The sequence below is a fragment of the Peromyscus maniculatus genome, chromosome 1 (assembly GCF_049852395.1).
Source record: "Peromyscus maniculatus bairdii isolate BWxNUB_F1_BW_parent chromosome 1, HU_Pman_BW_mat_3.1, whole genome shotgun sequence".
Taxonomy (NCBI): domain Eukaryota; kingdom Metazoa; phylum Chordata; class Mammalia; order Rodentia; family Cricetidae; genus Peromyscus; species Peromyscus maniculatus.
In genome coordinates this window covers 115203896-115226138 of record NC_134852.1, presented here as the reverse complement: position 1 = coordinate 115226138, position 22243 = coordinate 115203896, and the positions used below count along the sequence as shown (strand labels likewise).

General features: G+C 45.5%; 1 protein-coding gene across 1 annotated transcript; it reads right to left on the bottom strand.

The window, feature by feature from the left end:
- Nucleotides 1-5046: 5046 nt before the first annotated feature.
- On the bottom strand, nt 5047-17667 carry Trim6 (tripartite motif containing 6). Its single transcript, XM_006979023.4, has 8 exons — nt 17562-17667; nt 13046-13537; nt 12456-12551; nt 11232-11462; nt 9146-9168; nt 7952-8052; nt 7688-7714; nt 5047-7470 (listed from the first exon to the last, which is right to left on the bottom strand). The coding sequence occupies exons 2-8, from the start codon at nt 13469-13471 to the stop codon at nt 6905-6907; spliced, it is 1470 nt and encodes a 489-aa protein (XP_006979085.1). The 5' UTR covers nt 13472-13537; nt 17562-17667; the 3' UTR covers nt 5047-6904.
- Nucleotides 17668-22243: the final 4576 nt, after the last annotated feature.

Genomic DNA, 22243 nt, shown 5'->3' with positions numbered 1-22243 from the left:
CAGGCAGAACTCTCACTTACTTCTAGGCTAGAGTTTCTCTTAAACTACCATAGCATTTTATATATATATATATATATATATATTCTCTCTCCCTTTCTACTTCCCCCAACCCAAGCTGGGGAAGCTGCTAAATGCAGAAGAGACAGCTCTGTATACAAAGAATTACCAAGTCAACCCACTCAACAAGAGGGAAACGATGCCTGGTACTGGAAACCTACCCAACTACTCGGTGCTAGTGAAGTCACAGATCTTGAAGGAGAACCTACAGCCACTAATTTACTAAACCATCACAATCCCGACAACAATCTCAACATCTGTCCCTCTGCCCTTGCTGTATGCCATTAAGTGTAGATAGATAAGTGTAGTCCCTGTTGTATGCCAGGGGTGCAGTAAAGGAACCACAATGGCTGCTCCATGATTAAGGGGAAGGTTTTGACTATAGGTAAGAGATAACATGCAGAGGCATTTGGAAAGAATCCAGAGCAGAAACAGACTGGACATGCCCAGGTCTGTCTTGGAGAGAAGGGAGAAGAGCAAGAACAGTGAGAGAGAAAAGTGGATATGGCAAGATAGTGGTGGTGGTGGTGGGAGCTAGTTAGATAGAGAACAAAGGAATATCTGGGAGGAGGGCAAGCCTGGGAAAGCAAGAGAAGGGCCAGAATGCTAGCATGAGGCCTTTAAATGTATAAAGGGTACCTGAGAATAGGGACTGAGAGCATGGAGGCCAGCAGGGGCTATGATATGCAGCCACAGGTATGTCAGTGGAGAGCCTTATGTCCCTTCTACCCGAGGCAAGGGAGATCAGTCCTTTTCACTAGTTCTTATTTCACACCAGCAATCCTTCTATCGTTCAGACTGAATTGGGAGAGGACTGTCATTTCTGGGCATATGAACTGCCTGAGACCTAACACCCACCCACCGCCTCATCAAGGAAACTCTTTGTAACAGATGGAGACCATTACAGACAACCACAACCAATCAAAATGCGGAGTTGTGGAGTCCAATCTCAACTGATCTACAAAGTACTCCTATACCCAAGGCTCCGGGAACATGGCGGAAGAGGGGAAGGAAAGATTGTAAGAGTCAGAGGATCAGGGGGTTGGCTGTGAGACTGTCTCCCCGTAATGTGAGCAGCTACACCCATAAAGTCTCACCATCATGGCTGCCTAAACATGAGCTGAACATGGAAGACACCTAGAATTAAAGGTGGGGAAAGGTTCTGTGTCAGGAGGAGTTCCCAGGGAGACTGGAAGACAGCAAGGGAGAAGTGCCATCATCAGGCTCGGCTCTGGCAGAGCTTTGGGAATTATCAGACAGAGGATTTAAAGTAGTCCTGGTGTTGATACAAAGGGACTACGAGTTTATTCAGGAGCCATTTCTGAGTGACCTTGGCTCAGGAACACCAGCTCTGGTTGCTTCAAATACCATATTTCAATGTGGAAGCAGCTTGATAAAGTATAGTAGCAGAAGAAACTAGTCAGTCAATACATTTTCAAATCCATTGGTGCACACAGGTGGGCGGATTAATGAAAGAGGGGAAATCTCTGCTACAGGCCTCAGATGCTACCTGATGACACTCTCAAGCCTTTTGCTTGGTTGGAAAACCAGTGTTTCTGTTTGCACTTTCTAAATGCAACAGCACAGACATGTGCAGACGAGGGCAGTGCATGGCTACTAACGGGGCTAAAGACGTCCCCAAATAACTTGACTGTGACTTTGTAGCATTCCAATGTTGCAGAGCTCCTGGTGGGGGAAATGGAAGAAGTTTTTTGTTTTTTGTTTTTCCCCTAGGAAGCAGGTTATTGTGTATGCACAAAGGTGTGAGAGCCCATTTTCAGATTCCTGGTGGCTTTACCCAGCAGGTCTGCATAGAGAGGATGATTGGACCACGGGCCTGAGTGCAGGTGTCTAAAATGGTCTGCACTTGGCTGTGCTGGGGGAGGTCTTTTGCTCCACCCCTTGGCATTTCTATAGACACCCAAGGGCAGAGACAGTCAGGGCCCGTTGTAATAGGTTCCAGACTCTCCTGAGGCTATTCTGTATTTTCTATCTGTTTATCTCCACAGTCTAAATCCTTCTATCTAATGTTTCTTGCTGCTCTCACTCAAGAAAACTCTGGGGAACTGTGGGGTTGGTGGGTAAATGCCCCACACAAAGGCTCAGTAAGTACATTAGTATCCAAAGGCCAAGCTCTGAATGCAATGGGGCTACCTTTTTTCTACAGGTTTGGCTTCTGTGTCTCCATATATGGTAAGGTAGAATCTGATTGGGTATCCTAGATTATCAGGTTATGGTACTAAAGATGTGAAGAGAAGGGGGCTACTTGGGGAGCATGGCAAGGCTCCAGGTAAGCATAGTGGCTAGACCACACAGTTTTCAGTTCTCTTTTTCTTTGGCCTCTGGAAAACCCCACTAACTGCTTCACCAAACTTGCAGCACTCACTGACATGCTCATCAATCAATCAGCCTTGCAAAGGTTCTTTTTGACTTTTGTTGACACTAAGATGTTAGACTAGAATGTTTGTTTATTGTTGTTTGATTGTTTTTTCAAGACAGGGTTTCTCTGTGTAATAGCACTGGCTGTTCTGGAACTTACTCTGTAGACCAGGGTAATCTCGAACTCGCCGAGATCTGCCTGGCTCTGCCTCCTGAGTGCTGGGATTAAAGGTGTGCACCACCAGTGCCCAGAGCAGCAAGCACTCTTAACTGCAGAAGCAGCCATCATCTCTCCAGGCACTGTCAGAATTTTGTTTTGCCACTGATTTTGGGGGATGCTCAGGATGAAAGCCAGAGTCTTCCTTACACATGCTAACCTGGTCTACCTGTGAACTCTAACACCACACTTTGAGAAAACTAATTTATATTCTAAAAATGACTATGTGAAGTTGCAGGAAAAAGCCAGAATAAAGTAACTGATAATATTTTGGGCCACTAGTTATGAGCTAGAACTAAAAGTTATCCAAATATTCGATTACTTAATCTCTGTAATATCCCAGGAGAAATATTTTTGCATGACACAGGGGAGGGGCAGACAGAAGCCACTTGAGGCTTGATAGCCGAGTGGAGCAGGGTTGAGCCTGGAATAGACCCCACACACACATGACCAAGCTGGTGGACAAAGTAGGCTTTCAACAGCAAGTGGTTTTGGGAAAAACTGCATCTATATAGACAAAGAGACGGATTTTAATCCATACCTTGCACCATTTATGAAAATTATCTCAATGAGGATCATGGGGTTAATCTAAAATTATAAAATATATAAAACAAATTAAGACAAGCAATGGTGGCTCACACCTTTAATCCCAGCACTTGGGGGTGGGGGAGTACTCTTGATCTTAGATTTAAAAAACTTTTCATTCATCCTTTTCTTTTTGTTTTTATTTCTTTTAGTTTTTATTTTTCATTTTTTGAGACAGGGTCTATATAAACCTGACTCTCCTGGAACTATGTAGAACAGGCTGGTCTTGAACTCGAGATGTGTGCTACCACACCCAAATATACTTATTTTTAGAGATACTCTTGCTCTATCGTTTGGGCCTACCTTCACACTCATGTTAGATTTTTTTATGTAAGAAATAACATCCTTTTAGTATTTATCTATTTCTTTTTCACAGTCCCTTAACTTACTCCATAAAGGTGAGAAGACTTCTGCCTCAGGATCCTTCTGGATAAGGTTAGGGCTGAAAGCATGTCCTTCTATGATTAAGCAAGCCTCCCTTGAGGCTTACAGAATGACTTGGGAGCTGGGTGGCGGCACACGCCTTTCATCCCAGCACTCAGGAGGCAGCGCCAGGCAGATCTCTGTGAGTTGGAGTTCAGCCTGGGCTACAGAGTGAGTTCTAGAAAAGGTGCAAAGCTACACAGAGAAACCCTGTCTCAAAACAAAACAAAACAGAATGACTTTGGTATGTAGGGTCATTTTCTGGATACCTCTTAGGAGCCACCTTCAAGTCAATTTAAGGTTTAGAGGTTTGGACTAACTCCTTTGGCCTGGAATTTTTGCGTGAGAAAAATAAACGAGAAGGGGGCCACTACTTGGGCAGATCTTTCTTCTCTCTGGACTTCTGCCAGTGCCCCTGGCCCACCTGCTCTCTTATCTCTTCCGTGCAGGTCAGATGAGGAACCTGTACCTGTCTTCTGCCATAGATGGGGTATGGTCCAGAACAGACCTGCATTAGGCTTTTTCCAGATGCCAGAGCCCTCAAGAGTAGACATGTTCTCTAGGCACCTCTCCAAACATCTTCTGGAAGTTCATGTTTCCTGTCAGTGTTCAATTATGACCTTTTTTTGCCACACTCTTGGGGGTCTGGAGAGATGGCTCAGTAGTAGGTATGCTTTCCTCTTCAGAGGACCAGAGTTCCGTTCTCAGCACCCATGTGAGGCAGCTCACACCTGCCTGGAACTTCAGAGCCAGAGGATCTGGTACCCCTGGCCTCCTCACTCACACAGATAAACACATGTACACATGATTAAAAATGAAATCTTAAAAACAAAACAACAAAGGCTCAGGGTTCAGGGTGGGTGTGTAGATAGGTCCTTTTATGAACGGTGCACCTCCAAGATTCCCTTGCCACTCTGGTCCAAGGCTGTGTTTTTCTAGCATTTCCTAAAGGATGTAAAGTTCACCTCAACAGAGTTGTCCAGTAGAAGTGTAATAGGAGCCAATGTGTAACTGAAAATTTTCTAGTACCCACATGTAAAAAATTACAATGAGCCAGGTAGTGTTGGTATATGCTTTTAATCCCAGCACTTGGGAGCCAAAGAGGCAAATGGATCTCTGAGTTTGATGTATCTCAGCCTGGTCTACAGAGTGAGTTCCAGGATAGCCAAGGTTACACAAAGAAACCCTGTCTCAAAAAACAAAAACAAAAAACAAAAGTACAACAAAAGCTTCCCGTGGTGGCTCATGCCTATAACCCCAGCAGTTGGAAGGCTACAGTAGAAGGCCCACCACCACGGTTTTGAGGCTAGTCTGGGCTACATGGTTAATTTTGGGCTATCCTGGGCTACAAACTGAGCCTCCATCTCGAAATAAAAACAAACAGCTGAAATAAGTAATTCGTTTTATTTAAGATAATGTATCCAAAATATCATCCTTGTAAGTCAGTTGTTAGTGAGATTATTTTACATTGCTTTTATGGAAATCCAGGGTGAGGTTACACTATTACCGTCCATCTGAGGGCACTGAAAAGCCACGAGTGGCCCTTGGCTGCAGCTCAGCTGCCAAGCTGTCTCCCTGACATCCATTTCTACCCTCACATCTGTAACTTTTTCACAGCTGAGTAGGAAAGCTTGTAGCACCTCTTCAACGAAGTCACAGCAGCTCACCCATCTGGAATTTGAACCTGAGCATTAAGTAGACGTTCTGGGGTGAGATGAAGAGGCAGTATAAGCCTGTAAACCTAGTTACTCGGGATGCCGAGGCGAGCTTAAAGTCAGCTGGCCCTTGAGTGCAATCAAGGCCAGCCTGGGTGACATGGTAAGACCCTGTGTCAAAAGAAAACAATAATAACAGAAAGCCAAACACACAAACTGGGGTTGTCAAGCTTGGTGCTAGAATGCCAGCCTGACAGGAGAAGCCCTGAGTTCAGTTCCGAGGTCTATAGCAGAGAGGAGAGGGGCTGAAGGAGGTCAGAACACACCGCTCTGTGAATGCTTTTCTTCCTCTTCTGAGATGACAATTGGCATTGGTTGACTGTCATTTTCTCCATCCTTATTTCCTTTTCTCCTTCTCAAGCGCATTTTCTGATTTGATTACTATTAAAATCTTAAGATGAAGACTGAAGGCTGAGGTAGCATTTATTTACTGTGAAAACCAAAACTATAATCTCTTCTTGAATCCATCAGAACTATAGTGGTCAGTGGATTTTTATTATTATTTTTTTAAATCAATGGTCAGTTTGGTTTTTTCCATTATTGTTATTTATCAATGGTCAGTTTGGTTTAAGCACTCAATCCCATATATACATATATAATCGCCTTGCCCATTATTACATTTTGTATAATGCGCCAGATATTACAAGAATGCAAAATTAGAGGCAGTTTTGTTTCTAAAGATAGGCGAAACCCAAACCTAAGCAATAAGTCAGCAAAAATTAAGTATTGAATGTAACACATAATAACGGTTTCCTTAGGACAGCAAACAAGAGACTCAACAACAGAGACAACTCAGTGTAGCTGGCCCAGGAGCACAATAAAAGGGCCATAAATTATCCTCATGATTAAAGGAAAAAAAAATCTGCTGAATTCAATATTTAGTACAAAAACTCCTATCTAATTTATAGAGATTTTTTTTACATTTAACCACAGACATCAATTAAAAATGTCATCAAATACTATTCTTAGCCAGGTGTTGTGAGATAGACCTATAATCAGTGTTTGGGAGCTGAGGCAGAAGAATTAGGAGTCTGTGGCCAGCCTGGGCTATTTATGGAGACCATATCTCAACACTAAAACAAAACCACAGCCAGGTATGGTGTGTGCTTGTAATCAGGACTTGGGAGGAAGCAGGAAGATCAGTTCAGGGTCATCCTCAACCACACAGAGATCAAGGTTAGCGGGGCTATAGCCCATTTCAAAACAAACAAAACCCTTGGTGGTAATTCCAGCACTAGGGAGGCAGAGGTAGGCTGATCTCCATAAATTGGAGGCTAGCCTGGAATACAGGGTGAGTTGCAGGACAGCCAGGGCTACACAGAGAAACCCTGTCTGAAAAACAAACAACAACAAGGTAACGATTAAATGATTAACAGAGAAATGTTAAAAAGTTTCCCATAAGACCTGTCAAGAAAATTCACTATAAGCAGTGGGACGTTGTCCCACAAGGACACAGAGAACGGAGGCTCCCGGAGGAATGGCATGTGTTTGCAGGAACCTGCTCAGCTGCAGGCAGGGGTGCTAGACCTCAAGAGCTTGGGCGACGCAGAGTCATGGGGACCACACAGCTGCAGGGATTGAAATACGGACAAAGGGCAGTAGGAAAGTAATACTTAGAGAAGGTGTAGATGGGCAGGCCATGGTTTGTGACATTATAAAAGGAGACAGTGCCAGCCTCATAGTCTAAGAAAACCCCTACGCGGCGAGGGGGCACTGTCATGGAGAGGAGCAGGGAGGTGGAGGAGTCCTCATAGGCTCTGTACTCATGCTTATGTTGCAACCCAATCACCCAGTATCCGCTCTGGGGCTGATACCTGGAGTGGGCACTCTGCTTGCTGGGATACTGGCTGAAAGAGAACATGGGTTCCACCGGGTTACTGCATACACCCAGGATCCAAGCCGTCTTCTTGGTCACGTCCACCTCCCAGTAGTATTTTCCTGAGGAGAAGTGCTGAGAACCCAGGACACTACAATCAAAATGTTCTTCCAGACAGGAAGACTCGGACAGCTTGGCACCTACAAACCTCACCTGCCTCCGGTTTTTAGCCAGGACAAGATTTAAATTAGCCGTCTGTGGATTCAGGGTCACGTCCACTGTAGGAGAAGGGAGAACAGCAGCCGATGAGAATGGGCACATGGGTCCCATGTCTCTGAGAGGAGAGGACAAAGGAAATGGTGGTGGTGGTGGGGGGAATGACTTAGAATTAGGTGGTGGAGGAGAGGTATGGACACCTAAGACCCGAGAGAACATGCAAGTCTGTTGGGGAGAAGCATGTGAAAGGGGTTCAGAGAAGCCATGGATTCTACTCACCCCAGTAGCTTTGGACGTCTGTCAGCTCTGTAATGAGACGGTAAAACATGTTAAAGGGAGCGGGCGGTCTCAGGGCTGACACCTGAGGAGGCCTGAGAATGGTGGGGAATTCAGAAGGCACGAACTGGTCACTCCATTTCCCCTTAAATAGGTACCGCATGATCTTCAGCATACCTGACCCCCCCCTGCTTCTCTCATAACTGCTATTCTCCAATATCCCCCCCCCATTTCTCCCCACTACAGTAATTCCACATCCAAACTCACCTCTAAAGACTCGCAGCATCCTTTTCAGATCTGGGGCTCGAAACAAACTTTTCAGCTTGGTGGGAAGAGCTTGGGGCTTCCTCAGGGTCCAGAACTCACTCCTAGTGAGGGCACACCTTATGAGAGCTTCTGGGGGTGACTGTCTCCCCATCCCTCAGACCCCCTGATGAGCTTCAACATTCTTTCCTGAGGAAAGTCACCATTCTGCCAAGGGCCTTCCACTGGACCGGAAGACGTGGACTAGAAACCACTATCTGCATACCTTGCTCCAGTAAATGTTAACTTATTAAGGCCTCATTTTGTTTCTTTGCTATCGTAAGTTCTATAAGATATAATGATTTTCCTTTTCTCTCTGTATCCTAAAGAAAGCAGGCAACTGAGAAGAACTGAAAGAACTCCAGTGGCTGTAGAGTCCTTTGCTACAGTTCAAACGGAAACAAAATGTCAGTGCCATACCAGAACGTCCACTAGGAGGCGCTGGAGACGCCCACGTTGATCAGAAACCCTGCTGCTGAGAGTAAAGGAACACCTAAAGGACGGGCTTGCTTCAGAAGGCAGTGCGGGCTTAGAATTCACAGCCAGAATCCAGGTACACTGTGTCTAAGAGGCCTGAAGGTGCTCCGTCTGTGGGCAACTTTAGATGTCACCTTGGTGGATGACTTTGTAGATTCAATGCTACTGAAGAGAACTAGTCCCGTCCCAGAGCCAAAGCCATTCCCCTCATGGCTCAGGTCTGCGTTTTCACTGGAAATGACAGACAAGGAACTCTAAGCACTAAACAGCAAGACCTGGACTGGAGAGCCGGGGAGAAATGGAAAGTCACAGCTGGCATCTGAAAAGCCAATTCTCAAACCTGGGGCAACACACAGACGGTGATTTCCCTCTAAGAGGCACAGCCAAGAACAATGTGTATGGAGGTAGCTGTAACTAGGGAAACCGCATGGCATCAAAGGCAGGTAGAGAGGCTGGTGAAAAAGGAATCCAGTGACAGTTCTGTCTCCGGTTCCAGTCCCCTTCCATACCAATTCCATGACCACGGATGCCAGCCTACTACTCCTTTATCTTTGAGATCTCTAGATTCACATGCAATTCAATGTACCGGTCGCAACCCTACCCTGCCTGTGACCTTCCCCCTTCCCCACAGGTAATTCTAGAGGGGCAAGCCCAAGAGAATTAATTTATATTCTCACATACCTTTTTGTGACATCATTCACATCCTAGGGAGGAAAAGGACAAATTAAGTGAAGGAGTATGTCTTCTTCCCACTTTACCACCTGGTGTAATGACTAACCCCCCTTCCCAAAATAACAACAACAAAACAAAAACAAAAACCAGTCCAGTTGATACAAAGTATAGATGAGAACTCAGAGGAAGCCAGATACCGCGTGGTGCGCGCCTCTGATCGCCTGTGATCCTAGTACTTAAGAGCTTGAGGCACAAGTACTGCGTTTGAGGCTAGCCTGGGTTACATCTCAACAGTCTGTTTCAAAACAACTAAACACACACAAAAATAAAAAACGGTAACCCCATCTCAGAGCAGAGTTCCTGGGGACCCGTGTACAAATTTCGATAAGTTCCTTTTGTGTGTGTGTGTGTGTGTGTGTGTGTGTGTGTGTGTGTGTGTGTGTGTGAGTTTTGTTGGTTTTTTGGCAATGCCCAGGATGGAAACCAGGGCTTCACGGATGTTAGACAAATGCCCTCGCACTGAGCTCTCGCCTCATCCCTGTGGTTGAAATGCTATGCACATGTATTGACGGTAATTTGCCACACATCACCTGACCTTGCCGAGTGATGATAGACTAACATCTACCCTTGAGACAGTCACAGGTTTTATTGTTGTTTGTTTGGTTTTGGAGAGTTTCTCTGTGTAGCCCTGGCTGTCCTACAATTCCGTCTGTAGATCAGGCTGGCCTTGGATTCAGAGATCCGCCTATCTCTGCCTCCCCACTGCTGGGACTAAAGGGATGTGCCACTGCCGTCTGGCTTTGAGACAGCCATAGGTTTTATTTTATTTATTTATTTATTTATTTTGGTTTTTCAAGACAGGGTTTCTCTGTGTATTTTTTTTTTTTTTATGCCTGTCCTGGATCTTGCTCTGTAGACCAGGCCTCGAACTCACAGAGATCCACCTGCCTCCCGAGTGCTGGGATTAAAGGTGTGCACCACCACCATGCGGCTATTTTATTTTATTTTTTAAAGATTTATTTATTTATTATGTACACAGTGTTCTGCCTGCATGTATGCCTGCAGGCCAGAAGAGGGCACCAGATCTTATTGTAGATGGTTGTGAGTCACCATGTGGTTGCTGGGAATTGAACTCAGGACCTCTTATAGAGCAGCCAGTGCTCTTAACCTCTGAGCCACGTCTCCAGCCCCAGCCATAGGTTTTAAATGTGGCTCTCTCTCAAACTTCATCCCTTAGATGATGTGCATGCACTCACACATAGGCCCAACCCCAAATACCTGTTAAGTGTCTGTTACTCTAGGGGAATTCTACTGAAGAAAAAGCAGGGGTGAGACAGACATCCTGGGGACACAGGGCAATGTTAAAGGGCTCTGGAATGCCGTATCTGGGGTGGTACTGCTGAATTCTGGTGGGAGGGCGCCACGAGTGCTGGGAAGTTCCCTACAATGTACAGAAGAGTCCTTAAAAGCTAAGATTTATCTGTATTAGAACAGTCAGTTTGAGCCGGGCGGTGGTGGCACACGCCTTTAATCCCAGTACTCGGGAGGCAGAGGCAGGCGGACCTCTGTGAGTTTGAGTCCAGCTTGGGCTACCAAGTGAGTTCCAGGAAAGGCGCAAAGGTACACAGAGAAACCCTGTCTTGAAAAACCAAAAAACAAAGAAAAAAAAAAAAAAACAACCAATCAGTTGTCCTGAGATTGGTAAAGCCTCCTGGAGAGCATTGAGGGATACAATAGGACTTCACAATTCCAGATAAACTTCTGGGCTACTCAGTGACTAGTAATAAGTAACTCTACAGGGCTTCCCTTAGCATTTGCATCTGAACTGTTTCAAGACTTTAGCAGGTGGCCTCCTCGAAGTTCAAAACAAGAGGTAACAGAAAGACAAAGGAATACTTTTTTTTTTTTGGAGCTGAGGATCGAACCCATCGCCTTGCGCTTGCTAGGCAAGCACTCTACCACTGAGCTAAATCCCCTACCCTATCTTTTTTCCTTCTCATTTCCATCATGATGTTAGTCCTAGTGCCACACGAGATGGAAAATGGTTTTCTCTTTTTCTCGATCCCCAAATCTGGGGGTCCGGCCCGAGTCTCACCTGCAGCAGTTCCACTGCAGACCCCTGGCACCGGTGCTCCAGGTCTGAGATGAGATCTTTCAGTGACTGGCTCTGGTGGATCAGGTCCCCCTCAGCCTTCTCTATGATGCTCAGCCCCTTCCTCTCTTCCGCTTCCAGTTTCTTCAGTTCCCTCTGCTCCTCCCTGTCCAGGATGCTCCGCAGCTGCTTAAATTCAGTCTGGATCCGGTGTCTCTCAGGCTCTACCTGATTCTTCAGTACCAGGGAAGAAAAACAGGCTGCTGCCTGCAGGCCCAAGGGTTCTCCCCCGGGGGGGGGGGGGGGGGGCAGGAAACAGGCCACACACTGCTTTCCTGGGCCTGCCGGTCTGAGAGTGGAGGGACACAGGCCTGTAGGGCCTGTTCTCAGGCCCTCAGCCTCAGGCTGCCTTATCTAGGGTTTGGAGGTATACTGTGCTTCTTGGGTGAGTTTAGACTCCAAGAAGCTCGTGTAGCCTCTTAGGCTTCTAGGTCAGACTCAGCTCCCAATTTTGAGCCCTGAATTACTGGCTCACAATTACCCTACCATTTCCAGGAAGTTAGGCTGGAAATAAGATTCAGAATTATTCCTTCTTTTTTAGTTTTTGTTTTTTTTTTTTTTTTGAGACATGGTCTTACTATACAGCTCTAGAGGGCGTGATACTCGCTCTGTAGACTATAGCCACCCGACTGTCCTCGTCTTCCAAGTGCTACAATTAAAGGAGTGTACCACCTTGCCTGGGAAGCCATTCTTTCTCATGTATTTGCCTTAAGAACCTGGGAGGAGCTGGAGAGATGGCTCAGGTGTTAAGAGCACTTCCTGCTCTTCCAGAGGACCTGGGTTTAATTCCCAGTACCTGATGGTGGCTTACAGATGTCTTTAAATCCAGTTCCCTCTTCTGGCTTCCTCAGGCACCAGGCATACATGTGGTATACAGTAATATATTCAGGCGAAACACCCACACACATAAAACGAAACAATGGAATAAAATTTAAATTAAAAAACAAAGCAAATAAAAAACAATACAAAAGCCAAAAGAGAACTGGACTGACTTTCGACGTGTTTGTTACCTAACTTCCACCCCAGTTCCCCGGCACAAGGAAAAGGGCCAGGCCAGGGGAAGTTCTATGCAGAAGCGGGAGACACTGAAGCAGGAAGCCCTGGTCCTCAGCTCCCACGGTCACCTCTGCTGTTGTCCCAGATCACTTTCAGGAGAGTCCTACTTGCCTTCCAGGATTCCCTCTTCTCTTGGATAAGAGCTTTTAGCCTCTCAGCTTCCTGCTGCTCCTTCCTCAGCTTCTTCAGAGACTCCTGGAACATCTCCTGGAAGGAAAAGACCAGATAGAGAGGGTCCAGCCTCAAACCGTCTTAGTAGCTACACACAGAACGAACTAGGGTGAGATTATGCCGACCTCAGGCTTCGAAGTGCCTTCTCTACACCGGAATGCAAACAGGGGACTGGAGCAGCAGGCAAGCAAGAAGACGAGCAAGTCTCTGCTATTGATCAGGGAGCCACCTTCTAGTTCAACTTCTAAGTAAACAAGAGTTCTAGAAGGAAATCTGGGCTTCAGGTATAGTTCAGTTGGTACAGTGTTTGCCTAGCATCCAAGAAACACTGGACACTTGTAATCACAGAACTCTGTAAATGACGGCAGTAGGACCAGAAGTTTAAGGTCATCATTAGCTACACAATCACTTTGAGGCAATAATGGATTACTTGGGACTTTGTCTCAAATAAGAAGAAAACAAACCAAACCAAAACTACAAAACATGAGATGAGAACATGAAGTAAGGTCAAGCCCTGGACTTGTTCCCACCTGGTACTCCTGGGCCACCTCCTCCATGAGGAACGTGTGATGACCATGGTGCTCCTGAGATCGCTCACACAGCCAGCAAATTAACTTCCCATCCTCCTTGCAGAAAAGCTGGAGTTTCTCTCCATGAACTGCACAAAGAATGACCTCCAGCTGCTTTCCAGGGGCCAAAACGACCTCTCTGAGCCTCTTCACTATGATAGCCAGGTGTCGATTAGGCCGGAGGTTCCCGGGCTGGTAGGCGGTCCGGCACACAGGACAGCTGCTCTTCCCTTCTGGGTTGAACACTAACTTGTCACTGTTTCCTGTGATGCAGGCCTGGCAGAAGCTGTGACCGCAGCAATCTATGCTCAGGGGTTCTGTCAAGAGCTCCAAGCAGATAGGGCAGGTGACCTCATCGCGGATGTCCACCAGAACTGCTGACGTCATTGTAGCCACTCTCTTGGCTCCTACCTGCCCAGCTCTGACTGGGAGGCCGTTCTTGCTTGTGGAATCCTAGGTAGAGAGCAGATGAAAAAAAGCACAGGCTAAGGAAGGAGAGAGAAAAGGTCGGCACTGTGCACACTAAGTAGAGAGAGACGCCACACACATGGGGTAACAAAGGCCTCTCTGTCCAGTTCCAACACTTACCTCAGCTCATATCCAACACCACCTTCCCCTCTTATTACACCACTTACTGTGTCCTTTACCTCCTATTGGGTAGAAAGATAAACGGGGACACTGGAGAGGCCTTACAGAGTTGCCCACCCAAGCATGTTTCCAGTGTTAAAAATAATAAACACACGACTGTGCCAGGACTTTTGGATTTGCTGTTCCTGTTGCAAGGGGATCGATCCTTCCTTCTGGCATCTGCACTGATGACTTCTCTCAGGTTGTCTTATCAGAAGGCAGGCTCTCACTAGCTTCTTATCGTCACCTGCGTTATCTTTGATGGTCTGACTCCGCCCACAGAAATGTTAAGCTCCCAGAGACCACAGCCTTGCATTTTTTTTTTGTTCATGGTTGTACCCACAGAAGCTAGCATAGGATCTGGGTGAATGAAAAGCCAGAACTCTCCTTTCCCATGAGCCTTTTCACCTTGTGGATATCATTCCCCTATGCCTGGTCTCCAGGATCATGGTATCTAAGCTTGTAGACCCTGCCTCTTCTGCTCCACTCAGGCCTCTTGCTCAGCTACTTCCCAAAAAACCCAACACAGTCAGGAATGGCCACAACAGGGAGAGGCAATAGGTTTTACAACTAACACGCCCCTCCCCTCCTTAATGTATACGGGTGTTCTGCCTGAATGTATGTCTGTGCACCATGTGCATGCCTGGTGCCCAAAGAGGCTAGAAGAAGGCATTGGATCTACGGGAACTGGAGTTAGAGACAGTTGTGAGCTGTCATGTGAGTGCTGGAAATCAAATCTTAGTCCTCTCCAAAAAAAATGTCACTTTCTTGTTTCAGGCAAAACCATTTGCAATCCACTACTCTCTTGAGAAAGTTTCTACCGCATGAGAGAATCTATGAGAATACTAACTGGCAAAGGAACAAATTGTACTCTACTTACAATGACAGTAATATATATTGTCAAAAGACAAAATCACAGGAGCTGGAGGGATAGCTCAATGGTTAAGTGCACTGACTGCTCTTCCAGAGAACCAAGGTTCAATTCTCAGCACCCACGTGGCTACTCACAATGGTCTGTAACTTCAGTTGCAGGGGATCTGACACCCTCCTCTGGCCTCTGAGGGCACCAGACACATGAGTGGAGCACAGATGTACATGCAGGCAAAACACTCATACACACAAAACTAATTAATTAGAGCTGGGCGGTGGTGGCGCACGCCTTAAATCCCAGCACCCAGGAAGCAGAGCCAGGTGGATCTCTGTGAGTTCGAGGCCAGCTGGTCTACAGAGGTAGTTCCAGGATAGCTAGGGCTGTTACACAAAGAAACCCTGTCTCGGACCCCCCTCCCCCCAGAAAAACCAAACCAAAAAAACCCCAAACCAAAAAAGAAACAAATAATAATAAAAATAAATGTGGCAGGGGTGGGTGTGGGTATCATTTCAATAATACAGTTTGGTGCCTGATCTAAGCATAACTTACAGCTGTAAGCATAATTTACAGCTGTGCTGTTAAATACAACAGCTACTCAGAGCTGTCATTTCCCATTCTAATGGGAGACATTAGATAACCAAGGTAAGAATCAGGGGACACTGGGGTCAAGGCTGGGGACTCAGAAAAGGAACAAGAAAGGCAAAGGAAAAGACTTGTCGACCAGGCTGGTCTTGAACTCATAGAGATCCATCTGCTTCTGCTTCCAGAGCACTGGATTAAAGGTCTGTGTCACCATACCTGGCTGTTGTTATTTTTTACCTTTATGCAGGCCTACATTCCAACTTAACCTATTATCTGGAACTGATCTCACAGCACTCAATGGACATAAAAAAAAATTAGTTTTAGGCATTTCTGAATTTACCTTCAAAGAGTCATTTGCTTACGCATTTAAAAAATTATTAACAACAGAAGTTCCTAAAATACTAACCTCCACAGGTTTTTCTTTTCTTCTACTTAGTGCTAAATAATCCATTACATTTTTAAAGGGTAGAATATAATCTCTGCATATTTATTAAATTTGTGGTAACTCAATTGTTATTCCTAATGTTAAAAATGTCATATTTTACCTTGTTTAGACGTTAACAAGTAGAGGTCATATCCTTTTTTGTAAAAATATACTATAAAGCATATTTAACACTTTTTTTTTTTTTTGGTTTTTCGAGACAGGGTTTCTCTGTGTGGCTTTGTGCCTTTCTTGGGACTCACTTGGTAGTCCAGGCTGGCCTCGAACTCACAGAGATCCGCCTGGCTCTGCCTCCCGAGTGCTGGGATTAAAGGCATGCGCCACCACCGCCCGGCAACACCTTTTTTTTTAAAACCCTTTTTCTTATTTTCTTTTTGAGACTCGGTCTTACATATCCCGGGCTGGTCAGCAACTCACTGTGTAACTGAGGATGACCTTGGACTTTGGACCCCCTGTCTCCGCATCCCAAGTGCTGGTATTATAGGTGTACACCTTGTCCCCCCAGTCCTCACATATCCCACAGCATCACCCCTGCTCTTCTATCTTTGGTGCTGGGGATCCAACGAAGGGCTTTGTGCATGCCAGGCAAGCACCCTACCAATTGAGGCCCGCCCCCCAACTTTTTAGCATATTATTTCCAAAACTTTTGATTTCGCATTTTCTAAAGTTAGGCCTGGAGTTTGTCAATAAGTAACTTCGTGTGAGAATTTACCACACCAGGTGGTTTGCTATGTATTTGGAACTCGGCTCCAGTTAACTGCCACCCAAACTCTAGGATCCATACATTGTATTGCTCTGCTCATGCTATATATTAAGTGTTAAAACTCAAAAGCTAAGTAACAGGCTTAGGGTACACAGTGTCCGAGTGTCAGTTCCTGAGGTATATCTGTAACACCCATTCTCTTGAGTATGCATTTCTTTTAGCAGACCGATGAAATAAATGTCACTTTAGCCGGGCGGTGGTGGCGCACGCCTTTAATCCCAGCACTCGGGAGGCAGAGCCAGGAGGATCTCTGTGAGTTCGAGGCCAGCCTGGTCTACCAAGTGAGTTCCAGGAAAGGCGCAAAACTACACAGAGAAACCCTGTCTCGGAAAAAAAAAAAAAAAGTCATTTGCTGCGCTGGTAGCCCAGGCCTGTAATTGTGGCACTAGGTAGGGAAGCGGAGCGCAAGCAGGAGGATGGTTAGTTACAGGGCAGCTTGGGTTACAACTAAAAAAATAAAATTAGAGTCGATAAATTGTTACACACATGCTGATATAATACTTAAATACAATGCTCCCGATCTCAGCGTACTTATTCACAATAAAATACAAATGATCACCTCACTGTCCCTGACCACGCCAGAGGTGACACAGGAAAGTAATGGGGCAGTAAGCATCCCCAGAGAAGGTCCACATATGAAGGGTATCTTGTGAGCAAACTTCTCCAGATCATACCCGGAGGCCTTTAATTATTTCCGAGGGCCAGAAGGCCTCGCTTAGGTCTTTTCCCAACTCCGCCCAGCTTGCCTCGGCTTCCTCAGAAGCCCCATGGCTCCTAACTTGGACTGGCTGCAGCCGGTGCAGACCGGGGCGGGGCAGGCCGAGTGGCTCATCTCCCAACTCTTTCTGGGAGAAGTCCGGCCTGCTGAGGAGGGGGATAAACCTACTTCCTGGAGCAGCCGGGAGGGAGCTGGGGGAGGGGATGTTGACCTCTGAATCCACGCGGGACCCCAAACGGGAAACTTCCAGAGCAGCGTGCTTTCGCCTCCAGAACCCAGGTTCAACGCCCGTTACCCCCTTACATAGCCTATTCCCAGCGGCAAACGTGCCTCTTCCATGCTTCCCAAACTCAAAAATTGCAGTCCCGCACGTTTCCTCCACTCTTGAATCCCAACACAATCTGTAAGGTGGCGCAGACTCTCGACACCAGTGGGACAGCAGCGACTGGTCAGAAAATGGGTTTATTCACCAACCTGTAATCCGTGGCCAAGATCAGTGCCGAGGACTCGCAGGCAGACTGTTCCCAGCAGCACCGGAGCAGGACTCCAGGCAAAAGGGGCGGGGCTGGTGGAGGAGGCGGGGCTGCCTCTGGACTGACTGGATCCCTCAGTGACTAAGCCCCCGGCAGAAATGCGAAGACATCCCTAGGAAAGTATAGGGAACAGCAAGTGTTGATGCCTATGAGAACACTATCATTTCAGACTTAAGCTTTCGGCTACCATGTAAGTGTTTAATACACCTGCTCTCGCTATCAATATATTGAAATGTCTAAAGAATAAAAGGTTCAGCCATATAATTAAATGGTGACTGCATTTGACGGATCATTAAAATCTATCAACTTTAAATTAAAACGTGTGTGTGTGTATATATACACAGACCTGTGCGCATCTGTAACGCATAACGTACGAAACCAAAACACCATTTACCTTTTTAACTTAAGTTTTATTATACGTTACATATACAAAACTTACGGCATTTAGGAACTGGGCTACAGATTTTGTTAAAGGCAGGGCGACTCTGAAAAGCAAAAGAATGACAAACTTCCGGCCCTAGGAGATTAACAACCCTACCTAGTATCACCTGACCTTAGAGGGTGGGGGTGGGGGAAAGACTTGAGGAGGAGCTAGGGATGTGGCTCAGTTGATGGAATGTTTGCCTAGCAAGCGGAAGTCTGTAAACTGGGCTTCCTGGCTCGCACTTGTAATTCGGCAGTAGGGAGGCTGAATCAGGAGGATCACTGTAAGTTTAAAACTAGCTACAGAGTGATTTGGCCTCAAAAAACTAAAAGACAAAACAAAAGACCAGTCCAGGAATATATGCTTGGTGTGAGGAGTGGGAAAGTATGGTCCAAGTTTTTTGTTTTGTTTTGTGTTTGGAGACAGGATTTCTCTGTATATAGCCCTAGCTCTCCTGGAACTCACTATGTAGACCAGGCTGGCCTTAAACTCAGAGATCTGCCTGCCTCTGCCTCCTGAGAAGTAAGAATCATGGAAAAATGAAACAGAAGACAGGGCATTGAATGTCTAACATACATGGGTCAATATTTATTTTTGAGAAAGGGTGATGATGATGATACACACACACACACACACACACACACACACACACACACACACACATCCTAGGCTGGCTTTGAACTTGCTATGTAGTTGAGGAGGATCTCAAACTCCTTATCATTCAGTTTCTGCTTTTGTAGTGCTGATATTGGAATAATGCATTACCTTGCCCAGTTGATGCAGTGTTGGGGATTGAACCTAGGGCTTTGTGTATCTGGACAAGCACTCTGCCAATGGGGCTAACCCCTAAAAGACATTTCTGGTCAGCACAAATAGGTGTTGTCTAATGGAAGAAGAATTTGACAAGGTCTCAAAGTCAGGGAATGTGGAATAAAAGGACCTCAGAGTTGTGGTTCTCCCAGATTCCTGTGTTTTACACTCCCTTGATCACTCCAAATGTAGTTGTTGGGTTATGTAACAACTGCTGTAGAGCCTTACTTTGCCTTCTAGTATTATCAGTGGGAGCTCTCTGGCTTGTTTGTTTCTTCAAATTCCAAAGCAGTTCTCAGAATTCTGTTCCTTTATTGTTGAAGGAAGACCTGGGGTTTTCCTCTTGGACTGTACATACAACTTTTAACCTTGTCGACTGTGCATACAGCAGGACTTGAAATAGCTCCCTATAGGTTATAAGCCATGTACTGTAAGGAATAAGTTTCAGTCACTTCATAGTACGAGAGGGTGAGGCTTTAAATCTCACCTGCAGGGTCACAGGCTGACAATGGACTCTTCTGCTTTATCTGAATCATCCATATACTGGTGCTGTTCTGCTAACTGGGCTTCTGTGGGTTCCAGACTTCTCAACCTCCTCTGTTCCTACAGCTGCTACATCTATTTCTTCTTACCCGAACTTCCTAGCTGGCTTAACTCTCAATGAATCTGCTGTCCCGGGGCTTTGCCTGACTTAGTAGGGCAAAGGTCATGTTCTCCAAGGAGAAGGGGACTCATGGCCCTGTGGAGACTGAAGAGGGTTTGACTGCAGGAGGAGTAAGCAAAGGAGCCCTGTCAGGAATCTGCCCAACTTTTACCTTGTCTTTATTGTACCATGTGTCCCAAAATCTCCTTGTCTAACTCCTTTCTTGAGTGCAGAGACAAGGCTAAAGATGTTTTCTGGAATGACCACAGAAGCCTCGTTCTATGCCAAGTCCTGGGTACAAGTTCTTCTCCATATTGTGTCCTTCCCTGTTCCGAGTCCCATGGAGTCCTTGGTCAGCCTATAGTACCCTGCCGCCATGCTAAATATGAATTCTTACTATAGGGGCATGGATGTGGAAAGCAAGAACTACTATCAGCCAAGACCTCTTATGTGTTTCTCTTTGAGATTGTGTGTTGTGTCAGAAGCCCCCTCCCCAACTCATTTAGTTGTCCCTAAAGAGAACATCGGGGTTGGCTTTATATGACAGGTTACTCAAAGTGGTTTGCAGTCCTGTGTGTGCAGGTACCTGAGGAAACCAGAAGAAGGCATCAGATTTCCTGGAGCTAGAGTTACAGGCAGTTGTGAACTGTGTGATGGGGGCCCAGGAAGTCCATCTTGGTCCTCTGGAGGAACCCATATGCCATCTTTCTATCCTTAGAAGAAAACCTTACAGTTTAAAATTCACCCATTTATTGCACTGTGTTCGTCACTGTGATACAACCTATGATCACATAGGCACACCCTTTGCCCAGTGAACTGAATCCATGTAGAAAAGCCAAGCGTGATGGTGGGCACTTGTAATTCCAGGGCTGGGTAGGTAGAGAAAGGGGGTTCCTTGAGGCTCACTGGCCAGCCATCCTAGACTAATGGGCGCTCTTGAGGACATTGAGAGCTCCTGTCTTAAAAATAAGGTAAATTGCATTGGAATGCTAGCTGAGATTGTCCTTTGGCCTACACACACACACACCACATGTGTCCCTGCACACACAAGAATGCATACATGCCATAAAAGTATTGAAAATAAATTAATAACTTGCTGTCCAAACTTTTAAATACAACACATATGTGCCATAAGTCTGTTTTTGAACTGCCTTTCTATACAGGATATGATATGCTACAATTTCAATTTCTTAAATTCTTATGTATTTTTTATTTTTCTTAATATTTGTGTGTGTGTAGGCAGAGGAAATTATTGGGAATCATCTTCAATCTCTTCTCTACCTTATTTTTGGATAGAATGTCTCTTCCTGATCCTGAGGTCACTGATTGGTTAGATTGGCTGCCCAGTGAACCCCTGGTATCCTGTGTCCACCTCCCCCCAATCTAGAGTTACAAGTACACACCTGCCCATACACACCTTGCTTTTTTGTGTAGGTACTGGAGATCCAGTTCTTATGCTTAGACTGACCCTTTTCCCATTGAACCAGCTCCCTAGTCCCACATTCTCAGTAGTCTGTTGTTGTTTGTTTGTTTGAGATAGGGTTTCACTATGCATCCCTGGCTGACATAGAACTCTCTATGCAGACCAGGCTAGCCTAGAATTCTTTATCTTTCTGTGTAGACTAGGCTTGCCTTGGACTCACAGTGATCCTGCCTGCTGCTGTGCTGGGACTAAAGGTGTACGCCACCACCAACCAGCTCACTAGTATTCTTAAAGGCAGTAATTTTCTATTGAAACAGTTCTGTTCATATTATGAAAGAAACTGCATAAAGTGACCTTTTATCCTTTTAGTATTTTACGGTAGTTTTCACTTGTGACATAACTCAACCTATTAAATTGCACTGTACATAGTAAACTTAAATTGACTTTTATATATATAGAAAACTAACTCCTAACTCTGTGTTAGACTGAACTTCAACCCAGGCCAGTATTTTTCTAAATTAGCCTAGTCAATTAGTTCTCGAAAATATTTCCATTCTGAAATAAGTATTTTGTGTAAAATGCATTGATATGTTTCTAATATATTGAATATAAAATGCTAAATTCTGTATAGGCATTGTGCCTCACTGGAAAAATGTTCATAAGATATCATTTCTAAGATCCACCTGAATATTAGATAATGGAGAGGGCAGAAGCTTACCAGTGTTCAGGTTTTCTCAGGAGAAGGCAGAGCGTACTCTTACGGTTCCATTAACTGACCTCTGTGTCTTTGTCTTAGCCTGTTCACTGTGCCTTAGAAAGCAGGCCACCTCCTTTCCAAAAGTAGTTCACTAAAGCGGTTTTACTTCATCTTTAAATCACTGAATCAGTGTAACTCCAACAGGCAAACAAATCTTACTTCTCCCTCTCCCTCTCTCTCTCTCTCCCTCTCTCCCTCTCTCCCTCCCCCCCCTCTCTCTTTCTCTCTCTCTCTCTGTGCCAGTGCTTATATCTATAATAAAATGGCTTTATAATGATCTGCCCTGAACTTTTCTGTGTGATGAGAATTCTGGCTTCACTTAAGGTCTGTGAAAAGAGTCTGCCCAACATTTGGCAGCAGTAGAAATAATTCTATTCTGTGTCTGAGATGGGATGGCTCAATTTGCAAAGTTGGGAAAGAGGGAGAGGCTAGTGCATGATACATTAGATATAGGCTAGCCGTGTGGTACCAAAGAAGTCTTAAGAGTTTTGCCTTGACCTTAGAGAATGGCAAATCATTGAAAGCATTTTTTTTTTAAGGTTTATTTATTATTTACTACGTATACA